The sequence below is a fragment of the Aptenodytes patagonicus genome, chromosome 16 (genome assembly GCF_965638725.1).
Source record: "Aptenodytes patagonicus chromosome 16, bAptPat1.pri.cur, whole genome shotgun sequence".
Taxonomy (NCBI): Eukaryota; Metazoa; Chordata; class Aves; order Sphenisciformes; family Spheniscidae; genus Aptenodytes; species Aptenodytes patagonicus.
Genome location: NC_134964.1, coordinates 6,915,698 through 6,929,499, shown reverse-complemented (window position 1 = coordinate 6,929,499; position 13,802 = coordinate 6,915,698). Strand labels below are relative to the sequence as shown.

Genomic DNA, 13,802 nt, shown 5'->3' with positions numbered 1-13,802 from the left:
ACGGCGCATCCAGACATAACCACGTTTGGACTCGGCAGACGCAGCGTGGCTGGGGGGCACAGCGGCCGTGCTGGCTCTTCCTCCGGGCAAACCCCTGCGAGCAGGTTGTGGTTGAGCTGTGGAACAAGACGGGAAGGGAAAGTGGGAATGGCTCTGGACACGGGAGCAGCACGGGGCAGGATTCCCACCCCTCGGGGCAGGAGCTACCAAAAGTCTCGGTGCACCCCACGGAGCTGCCGTGCTCCCCTCGGTGTGAGCCGCCGGTCCCGTGGGCCCAGTGAAGCTAAGGACATGGCCACAGCCACCGCCATGGCCTGTCCTGGCCCCCAGCTCCGTCCCCTCTCCCCGCCATCAGGCCGTTTCTGGTGGGGCCACATTCACTTCTCCTGCCCAACCGCCCCCAGGGACCCCCAGGGACCCCAAACCCCCAGGCAGTGCCACAGCCTCTCCTGTGTGGGGATGTGGGGACACGGGGACATGGGGACGCAGGAACAGGTCCCTGCAGGGGCAGATGGGGACGGGGGTCTCCATTTTTCACCACCCCACAGCCCTGCAGCTGCCCCTGCCCCATCACATCTCCTGCAGTGCCCCCAGTGCCCCATCCTCTGCCCTACAGCACCCCACCTCCTACAGCACCCCATCCCCTATATCTCTCCATCTCCTATAGTGCCCCTACCCCCTATAGCCCCCCATTCCTTATAGCCCCCAGCCCCTACAGCCCCCCATTCCTTATAGCCCCCAGCCCCTACAGCCCCCCATCCCCTACACCCTCATCCCCTATAGCTCCCCATCCCCTATAGCTCCCTGTCCCCTACACCCTCATCCCCTATAGCTCCCCATCCCCTACACCCCCTCCCCTATAGCTCCCCATCCCCTACACCCTCATCCCCTATAGCTCCCCATTCCCTATAGCCCCTGTCCCCTACACCCTCATCCCCTATAGCTCCCCGTCCCTTATAGCCCCCCGTCCCCTACACCCTCATCCCCTATAGCTCCCCGTCCCCTATAGCCCCCCGCCCCCTACACCCTCATCCCCTATAGCTCCCCGTCCCCTACACCCTCATCCCCTATAGCTCCCCATCCCCTATAGCCCCTGTCCCCTACACCCTCATCCCCTATAGCTCCCCGTCCCCTATAGCCCCCCGCCCCCTACACCCTCATCCCCTATAGCTCCCCATCCCCTACACCCTCATCCCCTATAGCTCCCCGTCCCCTATAGCCCCCCGCCCCCTACACCCTCATCCCCTATAGCTCCCCGTCCCCTACACCCTCATCCCCTATAGCTCCCCGTCCCCTATAGCCCCCCGCCCCCTACACCCTCATCCCCTATAGCTCCCCGTCCCCTATAGCCCCCCGCCCCCTACACCCTCATCCCCTATAGCTCCCCGTCCCCTACACCCTCATCCCCTATAGCTCCCCATCCCCTATAGCCCCCCGCCCCCTACACCCTCATCCCCTATAGCTCCCCGTCCCCTATAGCCCCCCGCCCCCTACACCCCCCGTCCCCCGCATCCCCCCTCCCCCGTAACCCCCCGCCCGTTCCCGCCGCGCCCCCATAGCGCCCCCTGGCGGCGACTGCCCGCCGCTGCGCCGCGCTCGCCTTCGCCTTCGCGTTCTGCCGGTCCGGGCCCTGCGCGGCCGCCGTCGCGGGGCGGGGCCGTCGCGGGGCGGGGCGGCCGCGCCGCCCGGGGCAGGAGCGGCGGCGGCGGCGGCGGGGCCATGGGGAACCTCTTCGGGCGGAAGCGGCGGAGCCGCGTCACCGAGCAGGACAAGGCGGTGCTGGTGAGCGCGGCGGCGGGGGGGCCCGGCCCGGCGGGGCGGCCTGGGGGAGCCCCCGCCCCGGTGCGGGCCGGGCCGGGCCGGGGCCGCGGGGGAGGCCGGGCCCGGCTCAGTCGGCGCCGGCGCGTTTCCCTGCGCGCGGAACGGCAGAGCCGCTGTCCCCGGGCGGGCCGCCGCCCCGCCCCGCCCCACCCCGGTCCCCGCGGGGCTGCCGGCTCCGGGGCGCGCTCCCCGCTGGCGGGGGCCGAAGCGGGCGGGCGTTTGCCGGGTGCCCGCGCCGCGGAGGGCGCACGGAAAGATGGAGGGGGCGAGGCCGGGGGGTCGCGTCGCTCTGGCGGCGGCTGCTGATGTAACGCCGGTGCTTGTGCTGCCGGTGACACGGGGCGCGGCGGGGGGGAGAGAGCGGGCCCGTGTGCGGGGGCGGGAGGGGCGGCGGTTGTACGGGCCCCTCGGGGGGTGCTGTAGCCGTCAGGGCTGTATTTGTGACGGGGGTCGGCCTGTCCGTCTGTCGTTCTCTCTCTCTTAGCAACTGAAGCAGCAGCGGGACAAGCTGAAGCAGTACCAGAGGCGGATAAGTCTGAACCTGGAGAGAGAGCGGGCGCTGGCCCGGCAGCTGCTGAGAGAGGGCAAAAAAGGGTGAGTGAGGAGGTGTCGCCTCTGCCTGGGGGCGGCCGCGGGGGCCCGGCAGGAGCCGGGAGCGCCAGTGCGAAATAAAGGGCTGTTTTCCTGGAAGGGAAAAGTTACGGAATCGTAGGCGTCGATGAGCTGCGGAGATAGTTACAGGTTATTCCTTCAGAAAGGAAGTTTAGTTTAAAGTTTTATACTTGCGACCAAGAGGCCCGCGTTCCACGGCTGGTGTTAAAACGGGTCTTCAAAAAGCGGTTCTCTTTCCCTGCCGCAGTGTCGGTGGCGTGTATGGATGCCACGTCAGTGGCCGTCTCTTACTGCTTGTTTTGAGTGTGTGTCCTAAGCCTTTTGTGCAAGGACTTCGTTTTGCGTTGCCACAGCACAACTGGCCCAGTGAAGTCCTAATCCACGACAAATATACCTAAATTTTCATGTGCCAGGCAGCAAATTTATGATTAATTTGCTCATCCTCATTCTTCACAGGAGCAGGTCAGAGTTGTCATTTAATTTGCACGGGGGGGGGGGGGTTCCCTCTTTTGGAAAAAGCACAAAGCAAATATGGCTTTGATATGATTCTTTTAGGCTTATTTGCTTTCATCTGTGCTGAATTTTCCTCCTGTTTTCCTCCAGAAAAGCCATGCTCTTGCTAAAGAAGAAACGTTACCAAGAGCAGCTTCTAGACAAAACAGAAAACCAAATCAGCAACTTGGAGCGGATGGTAAGCGAGAATCGGTTGCTGTACGCTGCGAGTGGCCCTCTGGGGGCGTTGGGTATAAGTCTTTTTTTCTGGGGTTCCTTTTGATTGTGTGGAATTGTATTTTAACTGTCAAGCCCTAATGGGGGTTTAGCCCTCTGGCCGAAGGGCAGATGTCTCTGAAATCACACGTATGCCGTGACTCTTCCCTAAAGAACCAGGCCGTGAGTACGTTTCGAGTCTGTCGTGCAGGTCACGTACTAAATACGCGTTTTGTAAATTAGTAAAACTCTAGTCACGGTGTGGACAGCTGCAGTAGACGATTCCTCGGGCTTGCCTCGGTACCCTGATTTTAGCAATGAATGTGTTTGTTCTGGGGTGGCCATGGGAACTACGGCCTCAGCTTAGACTGTCAGCGAGAAAATCAGCTAAAGGGCTGTCGAATATGCTCTTGCAGCTGCCTGTATAAGGCTTTTTGTGTGCGTGTTTCTTGCTACTGGTATAATTTAAGCCACTGCTCGCTGGAGAAAGGGCTATCGACTGATTTCCCCTTACAGTTTCCCTGGGGATCTTGGCAGTCTGTATCTGTCTAACGATGGGAATGTGACAGCCTGTGATGTTTCCCCTTCTCCATCCTGTTTCAGGTCCAGGATATTGAATTCACCCAGATTGAAATGAAGGTCATTGAGGGCCTGAAAATAGGCAATGAATGTCTGAACAAAATGCACCAGGTATGTGTGACCAAGTCAGCTGAGCACGCTTTTGCCTTGGACTAGGCAGAGTCCTGGGTGTTTGTAGCCGTCTCCCCGCAGGCCTCGCTCATGCATGGATTTTTGGTTCTTTTCTTCAGGTTATGTCAATAGAAGAAGTAGAAAGAATAATAGGTGAAACCCAAGATGCTGTGGAGTACCAGAGGGTACGTACTGTGTGCGTGAGTAGTTGTGAGCGGAGACTGCCTGCCATACAGAGTTTCTCTGATGTGCACTGCGTTCCCAGCCTTATTTAAGAGGCAATCAGATTGGGAATTAAATCTCAGTTGCCTGCAGAAAAAATTAGCTTTGCTGGTTTTCCGAGTACCCCTTCACCCCGTGTTTCCATCGCTCTCCCGTGTGCATGCACCATGCTACAAGCCTTAGAGCTGCTTCTGCTACGCTGCTGTTGACTGGAATATGTCTTTTCCTCTGTTTCGTAGCAAATAGATGAGATACTGGCTGGCAGCCTGACTGAGGAAGACGAAGATGCCATTCTCGAAGAGTTAAACGCTATTACTCAGGTAGGGCTAACCTGATGTTCTTGTAATTACTCTCAATCCACAATTTCACAAAGCTGTTTGTAATAGGGGAGAAAGTATCTTTTCCCTCACACTCCATAGCTTACCTTATTCTGCCAGAGATCTCAATCATACCTGTTTGTGCCCAGTTCCTGTGTCGTCAAAGATCAAGCTAGTCACTCCACACACAGGGAGGGGCCATTTAAAAATGGGATGCTTTTAAGGGTTGTACGTTATTTGCTGTCTGTTATGGTCAGCTGATCTCTGTTCTTACTGGATATCTATTCCACTTTGCCAGATGAAGATCTTGAAAGTCCTGGGTCGTGCTCAGATAACAGAAGTCAGTGTATGTTATCATCCCCACCCACCTCTGTGGTGCCTGTGGCTCTTCCAAACACTGGCTCGGCTTGGCTTCACTGTAGGAAATGTCCAGCCAGTGGAGACTGAGGTGGAGAGGCTCTGCAACTAGCGTTGATTTGAGGAGACTCATAACTAATACAGGGTCCTATTAAGTCTCATTTAATAACTAAAAAAACCCCCTCGTTCTCATTTACTGGGCGGTACTGAAGCCCATAACCCTTCCTGCAGTTCTGGGGGCAGATGTCAGTTTGTATGTGAAATCTGTTGTTGTTATTATTATTATTATTCTGTTCCCAGACAGTCTTTGCACAAAACCGTGGTGCAAGGGGTCTGCGACCGCCGCCTGGCGCGTGGGGTGTGTGTCATGTGTTGTCTTTAATGTTCTTGCAGGAACAGATGGAGCTTCCAGAAGTTCCTTCTGAGCCACTCCCAGAAAAGATCGCAGGTACGCTTCCTTTATGCGCTCTGCAGCTTTGGCTTCGCATGCTTCAGTTCCATGCAATAGTCTGAGACCCTCTCCTGTTGTAAGTATTGTCCTAGCAAATGTGAAGGAATAAAAACTTTCTGGTTTAAAGCCCCGTTGATCTGGGCTACGCAAGCTTCCCCCACATGGCTCTGACAAATCCAGCTGACCCTTTACCGTAAGAGGCCCCAAGGCTCTGGTCTCTTTGTTCAGTCGGCATCTAGCCATTCCTCTTGAAGAGTTCCTTTTTGTTACATCTGCTCTTCTAAAGGCACGCTTCGTACCTGCCGTGAGACTACCAGCTGCCTTGAAACACCCAGCGTATGTTCCGTTGTGAAGCTCCATGAGGAACTCCTTCCTTGGCGCTCTACTTGACCCAGGCAAGACTTTCTCGCGCGACGCAAACTGGTCCCCTGCGTGTCATCGCAGCCTGCTGCTATGCAGGAGCAATTTTTTTGTGACCACAGATAACAGGCATTCACGCTGCACAAAACGGGATTTCGGTGAGGTTCGTGACGACTCGTAGCTCTTGTGACCTTCCGTCAGGTAACTAACGGTAACTTTGAACCAGCTGGATGAGGATCGCTGGAGTCCCACAATTCCAGGACTGTTGGAGCGCGAGCTCTGCGCAACTGATGCTACACGCGTGTTTGCTCCTGAGCGATCCGAAACCTCAGGGGCAGAGTTTGTGCAGCTGGGCACAAAGAGGGGAGTGGGAGAGAGCTCGTGAAGCAGAGTGACCCAATGGGCGCTGTTGGCCTGTTGCCTGGTGAGGACGGAGTCTTCACAGAGGGTTGCCAGCCGTCTGTCCGTGCTGAAGAACTGAAGGTGGAGCCTGCCCCTGGGGACAAACAGTGAGGTAGAGCTGGACCGAGCTGGGTGCCAGAAGGCAAACTGGTGAAGTTTCAGTTCAGCAGAACACCGAACCGTCGGTCGCAGAAGCTGGAGGTCCCTGCTTGTGGAAGCCAGGAGCTGTAAGAAGCCATTTCCTCTGCGTGGAATCTGCCCAGGAGAAATCTGGGATGTGGGAGACGGGGCTGGTTTCATTTTAGTGCTTGTTTACTAGCAAACGTGGATCAGATGTCATCTCTCTACACTGGCAGCAGGATGGCCCAACAAAATACAAGCTGCCCTTGCTGCGTGCAGCTGACTGAGCCTCATTTAGACTCGTGTTGTCAGAACGAAGGGGTGAGGGGAAAAGCTTGTCTGCCCGCCGAGAAATCGCTTGCTGCCCTAGATCTGTGTCGCTGGGCTGGTGGCTTACTAAGGTTGTGTCGGGTACGTTCTGAAACTGGTTTAATTCCTCAAGTGCTGTGAAAAAGAGGGGCACGCTGGATATGTGAAATTATTTATAATGAACTTTTATTAGTTCAGGTGCTGTGCAAGCAGTTGTTGCTCTACAGAGGAGTGGATTATGAGTCCTAGTTCTTCCGCAGGAGATGACTGGAAATCATTTGCGTTCTCTGTTTCTGTAACAAGTTTCTCTTTCTTCCACAGAAGCGTCACCCGTCAAGAACAGGCCAAAACCAGAACTGGTGGCAGCGTCTTAACTTCCACTTCTGGGGATTCCCCCACGTAACTTTCACCCAGGACGGTTTGCCATCCCAGCGTGTGCTGGGAACGAGCAAAGCCTTGGCAGCATCCCAGCTGTGCTGGGCGGATTGTGGAGCAGGATTCCCTGTGCAGGGTGGGGAACCTCAGCTGATTATTGCTCTTGTATCAAGATTATTTTCTAGTGCTTTCTTTTTTTGTAACTTAAATTCTAAACTCACTCAGCTGCGCTGTCTCGGGATTAAACAACAACTCTCAAACTTCCGAAGGCAAATGCTTTCTTTAGGTTTGATTTCAGTGGTAAATCTGCCTTTGCTCTGACTGAATCCCCAGGAAGTCCCACCCTCGGAGCGATCGTGTCTTTGAAACGGCTGTCCCGGGCATCAGGCTGGGCGAGAATGAGCCACTGCCTTTGGGAACCCTCCAGACCACACCGGTGTCTGCACCCCTCTCGGTCCCTTTTGCTTTTCCTCTTCTGACTCTGCTTGTGGAAGGGCTGCCAGTGTCTCTTGTCCTCGTGCGAATCGGACTGGCTAGCGTGTGTGAGGCTCTGAAGGGGCACGGGCAGAGCGCAGGCAGCCTGAAAGAAGGCAGCAAGCCTGAGCTTCCGCAGGCAGCGACACTTGGTGCTACGGGCTGAAAACGGTTCTGTCGGCCTTGTGTAAAACCAGCTTACGCGTGAGGATGTTTCATTTGAGAAAAGTTCAGAGTGATTGCTTGGCTTTGCGTTTGCTGGCAGCGGTGCTGACTGGGGGGAAAAGCCCGATCTCCTGGGCAAGGTGAAGAGCTGGGCGTGAGTCAGAGTAACAATTCCCATTCAGATCTCGCTCTGCCTGCCTGCCTCTGGTAACCCGTGGTGCTGAGTGAGACCTGGTGTGACAGAAATCTGATGAGCCTCTTAAAATTACAGCAAGGAGTCTTCTGCCTGTGTTAGGAGCCAGGAGTCATACCTTGTTGGCTCTGCACCATCATCAGAGTTCACCTTTGCAACGTTCAGATGGGCTGAGATCAGTTCTGCTTCCAGTTGTCAGCTCGTGTTTGGTGTTTCCTCGTAGGGTCGGAGACAGGAAAGGTCAGGCTGGGGTAAACGCGAGGCTCGTTCTGTACCAGACATGAGGCGTGAGGCTTCTTAAATCAACACTCCAAAGAACTCTGCTCGATTAGTAGTTAGAGGGGAGACTAGTTCCTTCTGAGCCTGCGCTGTGGAGGACGGTCTGGTGCTTAGCATGGTGTAGCGGGGCGCTCGGGTCGGCAGGGATGGTGAAGTGTTTGGAAAGCTGCCTGGCCAGCCAGGTGGCAGGCAGATTTAGCTGTTCTTGGAAGCAAGCTTACTTGCCAGCTTGCAGATGCTCTTCAGGACACTGCAGATCTTTATTTATGATGTTCTTGAAGCCACAACCCTTAATCCCTGTTTCTGAGAGAGCAGAAGGAGGACCAGAGGGTCCTTGGAGACTTTCAGTGACTGCCTTTGGGGTTATGCGATCTGGTGCTAGACAATAATAAGTAATCCCAGAGACTGTGCTGCGTTCCGTGTGGTGATGGGCCAGCAGCAACTCTGCTTGGAGTCACGCTTTCCGTGTCATCTCCGCCTGTTACGTTCCAAAGACTGGCCGGGGCATCCTCATCCTCCCGCGAGGAGCAGGGCCTGGGGCCGAACCATCAAGGCACTTTGGAGCTGCCTTGTTTTCAGTTCCACTGCACTCTCTCTTAATTAATGTTTCACAGCAAAGCCGGGGTCCCAACAAGCCTTGGACCCGTGTTTGCTAAGCGGTGCAACTTTAGCAAACAAAGAACTTTCTCTGAAATTGGCAGAGCTGGTTTAAACTGATCCTTGTGCCTATGCTGAATGCGCCCGTCACCCCGGCCAGTGTTTGGAACAGCCAAACCCCTCACCCCGGCTTTCGCAGCCGGAGCTGAAACGGGACAGGGCTGTACCCTGTTCTATGCTCCTGTGGTTTGGTGTGGTTTTTTTTTTTTCTCTAGGCAAGGCTGTTGCTCTGGTCTGAGTTACCATCCTGGCTGTCTTGCAATGCACACTTGTTCCACCAGAGAGAGCCTTGTCTTCATCAGCACGGTGGTGTCTGTAGCATTTTTGTGGAACGTTTTTTCTTCAAGGCTCCTTCAGTCCGTTGCTAGCCTCGCGTCGACTTGTTTAATTTTACCCTGTTTAATTTGTAATTCATGGGAGTGAATGCTGGACTCTCCCAATAAGGTCTTGAAGGGACCTTTCCTGGGAGCACAGCTTTTGCTGCTAGCACTTTGCGTAAACCCTGTTAAATAGGGTTGGCACACATCACCACGGCCAAGGAGGGAGGGAGCACCGCAGTCCGTATGCTCCAGTTTTCTTTCTCATGAACGTCCTGGCAGTGAGAGAGACACGAGCCAACCGTCCCCAGGGGAAGCTGCGGCGAGGCTGTGCCAGGTCCCGGTGACTGCCGGCCGGGGAGCTGAACGCCCGGTGCTTTCCTTGGGTGGAAGCTGGTCCAGAGAGGGAGTGGGTTAGTGCCGAAGGGGTTAACGCAGCTCCTTGCATTTGTTAATACAGTAAAGAGGCCATTTACTGAACTAACAGGAAAGTTTGGAGCAGATTGCCAACAGCTTCCTCTTCTAATCCCTGCAGCAAACAGATTGTACTGTGTCTCCTTGAGAGGAAGAGCCAGGAGTGGTGTGTGACCTCTGTGGTGTGCTGTAACAATAAACTATTTCTAATGGTTTCACTGACTCCTCTTCTAGCCTCGTGTTTTCACAGTAAATGTTTTGGGTGAGCAAGAGTTGCCTTCCTCCTCCCTCACCTTCTTACTCCCTGCTCCTGGGAGAGATGTGGGCAGGAAATTTCAGAACAGGCTCCGTGTGTAATAGAAAACCAATCCTGTTTGCCTGGATGCCCCAGGAAGGCTCGCCTTGTAACCCACAGCAGCAGTGCCCTGACACCCCTTGCACGGTCCGCGAGGCAAATACAGAGGAGCTGGAGGGATATTTCAGAGACCCTATATGTGATGTTGTTGCTGCGAAGGTGGAGCAGCCCCTGCCTGCGCTGCAGTACTGTGCCTGCCTGTCCCTCCTCGCCAGCGGGCCAGGAGCAGGGCAGGTGCCGGGCAGATACCCCTTGGGGCTACCCGGAGAAACGGCTTACAGGGGAAAGGGCTCTCCTGGGAAGCAGGAGTGATGGGCTGCATCCCAAGACAGGGCAGGGGATGTTTGGAAAGGCAACCCTCCTGCCTCTTGGGTTTGCAATGAAGTTGAACCGGGGTTTTTGGGGGGTTTTGGGGGTTTTTTTGCAAGAATTAGTCTGGAATTGGTGACAAACTGAGCAATAATCAGTCTGCACCTGGACGCTGGACTCTCAGGGAGCGTGTGGCTCTGTCCAGATCACAGCAGCGGCCGCGTTGTCCAGCCTGTGGCTGGGCTGGGGTCTGATTTCCCCTCCCTCAGCAGGATTTTCTGCTTCCAGCTCGGTGGGGTTGTCCAACCGCCCCAAGCAGCCAGCGTAGACTCCTCTGTCTGTGACCACCACCCGTTTCAAACTGGCACGGGTCTTGAGGGCACCGTTCGCAGGAGCAGTGCCATAGTGCAGCACCACCTTCACGCTCCGTCCTCGAGAGTGACACCACGGGTGCAGGACAAGGGGCCCTCGCCAGGGATGTCTCCGAGCCCCCGGCTGGTGCTTTGACACCACCTAGTTCCTCGTTGTTTTGGATTTACATCTCTTCTGCTGATGGAAGCGGTGGGATGCCTCTGGGTCTCTCCTGCCTGGGCCAGCCGGACCCTTGGCGGTAGCTCAGCCCCCCTGTCCTGTCCCGTCCCTGCCAGAGGAGATGCCGGGGTTTCCCATGTCCCTGGGAAAGCAGCTGTGCCGTGTTTAACGGTGTTTAATTAACACTCCCCCGTACCCGCTCAGCTGTGGCAGTGGGGCGGGAGCCAGCACCCCGCAGTGCGACCTGAGCATGGAGCTCTTCCAGCTGTGTTTTAGTTGGCCAGATGTTCAGTTAAACAGAGGAGCATCCTCCCTCGAAGAAAGTCGTTGAGGCAACATTGCTCGTTGCTAATTAAACCCTGGAGAACACAAGCAACCTCACGCCGCTTCCTCTGCTGCCCCCACGCAGCGCCCGGAGCCCTCCCCGCTGCCCCCAGCCCTGGCACGGCCCTGGCTCCTGGCCAGAGGCACCAGAAAGGTTCGGGCCACCGGACAAACACCCCGGCAAACCTGCCCATTACAGACATAGCACGCGTGAAGGTGACAGTGAGTTTCAGTCCCTTAACGTTTACAGGAGCGGGTGATTTGTCACTCCTCCCGGAGCGACTGCCGGGGTCTCTGTGGTATTTCCAACGTACCACTCGGCGCCGGATCCAGCCACCGTGGCATTTAACGTGACTTGTGTGGCAATGTAGGATCATCGCCCGGCGCAGGAGGCAGCAGCTGGGGGGGAAGGGAGAAGCTGCGCTGGGAGGCGGCGCTGCCTGCCCCCCGCTCCCCTCCACAGGGAAGGTCCCCGTCCCCGGGGGACGCTGCCTGCGGCTGCCCTTGTCCCGTGGGCTCTGCCCGGCCGGGGACCGCTGCCTGCACAGACCCTCCTCCTGCCGACATCCCTGGGAGCAACGCATGAGGCTGTGGGGGAGAGGGAATTACTGCCAGCGTTATGCAAGCGGCACTGCCTTTAAATAGACTCTCATTCAATGTTGTCCAGGAGGCAGTGGAGCCCCTGAAACATCAGCACCGTTCGTTCGCTCGCTGGGGCTTTGTTTTCCTGTTCTGCAGCCCACCAGTTGTCTCGAAGCTGGTTTGGGGCAAAGGCCTCTTTGCCACGGCGACGGCCTGGGAGCTTCTCCCCCCTCTTCATTAAATGGCAGCAGCCCTTTCACTCGGTGTTTAATTGAATTGTGCAACGCAGCGACGCCGTGGCAGAGCCGTGGTAGTTTCTATGCCAACACAGCTGGATGGCGGCGCTGCCTGGGGAGGCAGAGGGGCTGCCTGCGCCCGGGTGACACGGCTGCACCACCCCGACACGGCTGCACCCCCCCAAAATGGCTGCACCCCCCTGACACGGCTGCACCCCCCTGACACGGCTGCATGCCCCGCTGCCTCAAATGTTTCCTGAAACACCCGTGGAAAAAAAATGGTGAGGTGAAAATCCCAGCGGCAGCTGATTTGCAGGCCTTTCGTCTGGGTCCGGTCGCTTTTTGGCACGAGCGAGCTCAGAGCCGCGGCTGGGGCACTGCGCGCGGGGGGCACGGTCCCCCGGGGTCTGCAGCCGCAAGCGGCAGCCCTGGGGCAGAGCTGCCCCTGCAGCCCCGCTCGGTGCCCCCCCGCCCCCGGCAGCGGCTCTCGGCTCCCACCCTGCTGGGAACACCCTCGCCGCGTCCTTTGTCCTCCACCCTCCTTGGCAAACACTGAGTCAGGACCAGGCACTGCTTTGGGGGTCTTCCATTTTCCTCCTCCTCCTCTTCATCGCTCTGCACCCCGAGTTCGCCCTGCCCCGCACAGGGAGGGATGAGCCCGAGGGGCAGGGTGCTGCCCACGCTTGGGGGTAGCGCTGGAAGTGTTTTGTTTTGCACTCAAAGCCTTGCAATGCCAAACCCCCCCCCCCAGGCTGCACACTCAGAACCACGGGGGATCAGCCGCTGGCTCCTTCCTTTTCCCTGTTCACATATTTTAAGTGGCCTGGTGTCACGCTGAGTCACCAGCGGAGAGATGGAAGAGGCTTTGGCAGAGAACAAGCCTGAGTTTTGATAGTTCAACTGTGGGAAAAAAAAAATCAGCACAATTTCCTAATTAGAGCAGTGATGGGAACAAAGCAGATTTGTTAGAGAGCTGCGCGGCCGAGTTCGGGAATGTGACCTTTGCTGGCTCTTAGTGCTAGACGGGAGCTGTCGGTGTACGGTGGTGCTTGGCAGTGGCTGAAATGCTTCAGCAGTGGCTGCTCTGACGTAGGAAAGCCAGAATTTCACCTTCTGGGGGAAGCCAGACCCCCTGCCAGATGCGTGGAAGGAACACTGGGAAATGACAATTGCCCCCAGGTCATGCACTTCTATCGCCCCCAAACGTGGGCTGGCTTGCCTGCCCTGCAGTGGCAGGCACTCGAGTGGCTCCTCGAGTCGTAGGTGAAGCTGTAGACACATCCTGGGTGTCTCTGCAGGGCCATCGCTGCAAGGTGACTGATGGTCCCCAGCCCTCGGCCATCATCCGGCCGGCCCGGCCGCGATACCGGCTGCTCTCGGCACGGGCTCCCAGCCAGCAGCCAGGCTGCGAGGGAGAGCTGATGCCGGGTTGCACCCAGGGCTGGAACAAGTCACAGCCCGACAGTGCACGATTAATTAGCAAGAGGAGGAAACGAGTGGAGACCAATCCGAGGGGTGTGCCTGTGCCTTTGAATAAGGAGGAGACAATGCTCCTGCGTGAGCCCGTCTGTGCAGAAAGGCTGGAGACGCCACGTGGGGAGCTGGGTGGCCTTGGGACTGGAAGAGGAGCAGTGGGAATTCAGCATCGTGTGCTTCAACCCCAAGAACCAGCGTTTCTGCTGCAGCCTGGGAGCTGGTTAGGGCTACGACAGCCTGACTGAGCCCGTCAGACGTGGCTGGGGACAAGCAAATGTGACCAAGGGTACTGTGGGGCTGGGGTCTCGTACCAGCCCAGAGCAGTGTTGGCTTGACGGAAAGAAAGAGGTGACACTGGGCAGGGAGAGGGCAGGCGATGGCAGCAGGGCCTGATCCTGTCCCTTCAGCCTCCTGTCTGTGAGCCGCCCCTCTGCAACCGACTGGCCCTTCTCAGGCAGGCAGGGGCTGGGCAGGGGCTGGGCAGGGTGCGGAGGGAGCACCCAAAGGTCCCTACAGCACCCGGTGCCCCTGTGCAAGGCATCGGCTGGAGGCACTGCCCCGTACGCTTCCCCGAGTTCAGCAACGTGATGCAAAATCCCATCATGCCAATTATGCAAATCACATAAACTATTCCTGTTATTCAGAAGTATCCCCAGAGATCTCCTTAGAGATCTGTAATTCAGCATTACTCACTCATGAAAGCAGGAGCTGGGGCAGATGAGGAGCGAGAGGGGCTCTGGGCTGCT

At 57.0% G+C, this 13,802-nt stretch overlaps 1 protein-coding gene across 1 annotated transcript; it reads left to right on the top strand.

The window, feature by feature from the left end:
* The first annotated feature begins 1,705 nt into the window (after positions 1-1,705).
* On the top strand, positions 1,706-9,458 carry CHMP6 (charged multivesicular body protein 6). The gene is made up of 8 exons (XM_076354189.1): positions 1,706-1,782; positions 2,306-2,415; positions 3,037-3,124; positions 3,745-3,831; positions 3,951-4,016; positions 4,293-4,373; positions 5,121-5,175; positions 6,691-9,458. The coding sequence occupies exons 1-8, from the start codon at positions 1,720-1,722 to the stop codon at positions 6,741-6,743; spliced, it is 603 nt and encodes a 200-aa protein (XP_076210304.1). The 5' UTR covers positions 1,706-1,719; the 3' UTR covers positions 6,744-9,458.
* The last annotated feature ends 4,344 nt before the right edge of the window (positions 9,459-13,802 follow it).

Bases quoted from the DNA above. Each gene is read 5' to 3' on its own strand.
- CHMP6 (XM_076354189.1), top strand. From the start codon at position 1,720: ATGGGGAACCTCTTCGGGCGGAAGCGGCGGAGCCGCGTCACCGAGCAG. The intron at 2,416-3,036 runs GTGAGTGAGGAG...GTTTTCCTCCAG, and splicing joins CTGAGAGAGGGCAAAAAAGG to AAAAGCCATGCTCTTGCTAA. The intron at 3,125-3,744 runs GTAAGCGAGAAT...ATCCTGTTTCAG, and splicing joins TCAGCAACTTGGAGCGGATG to GTCCAGGATATTGAATTCAC.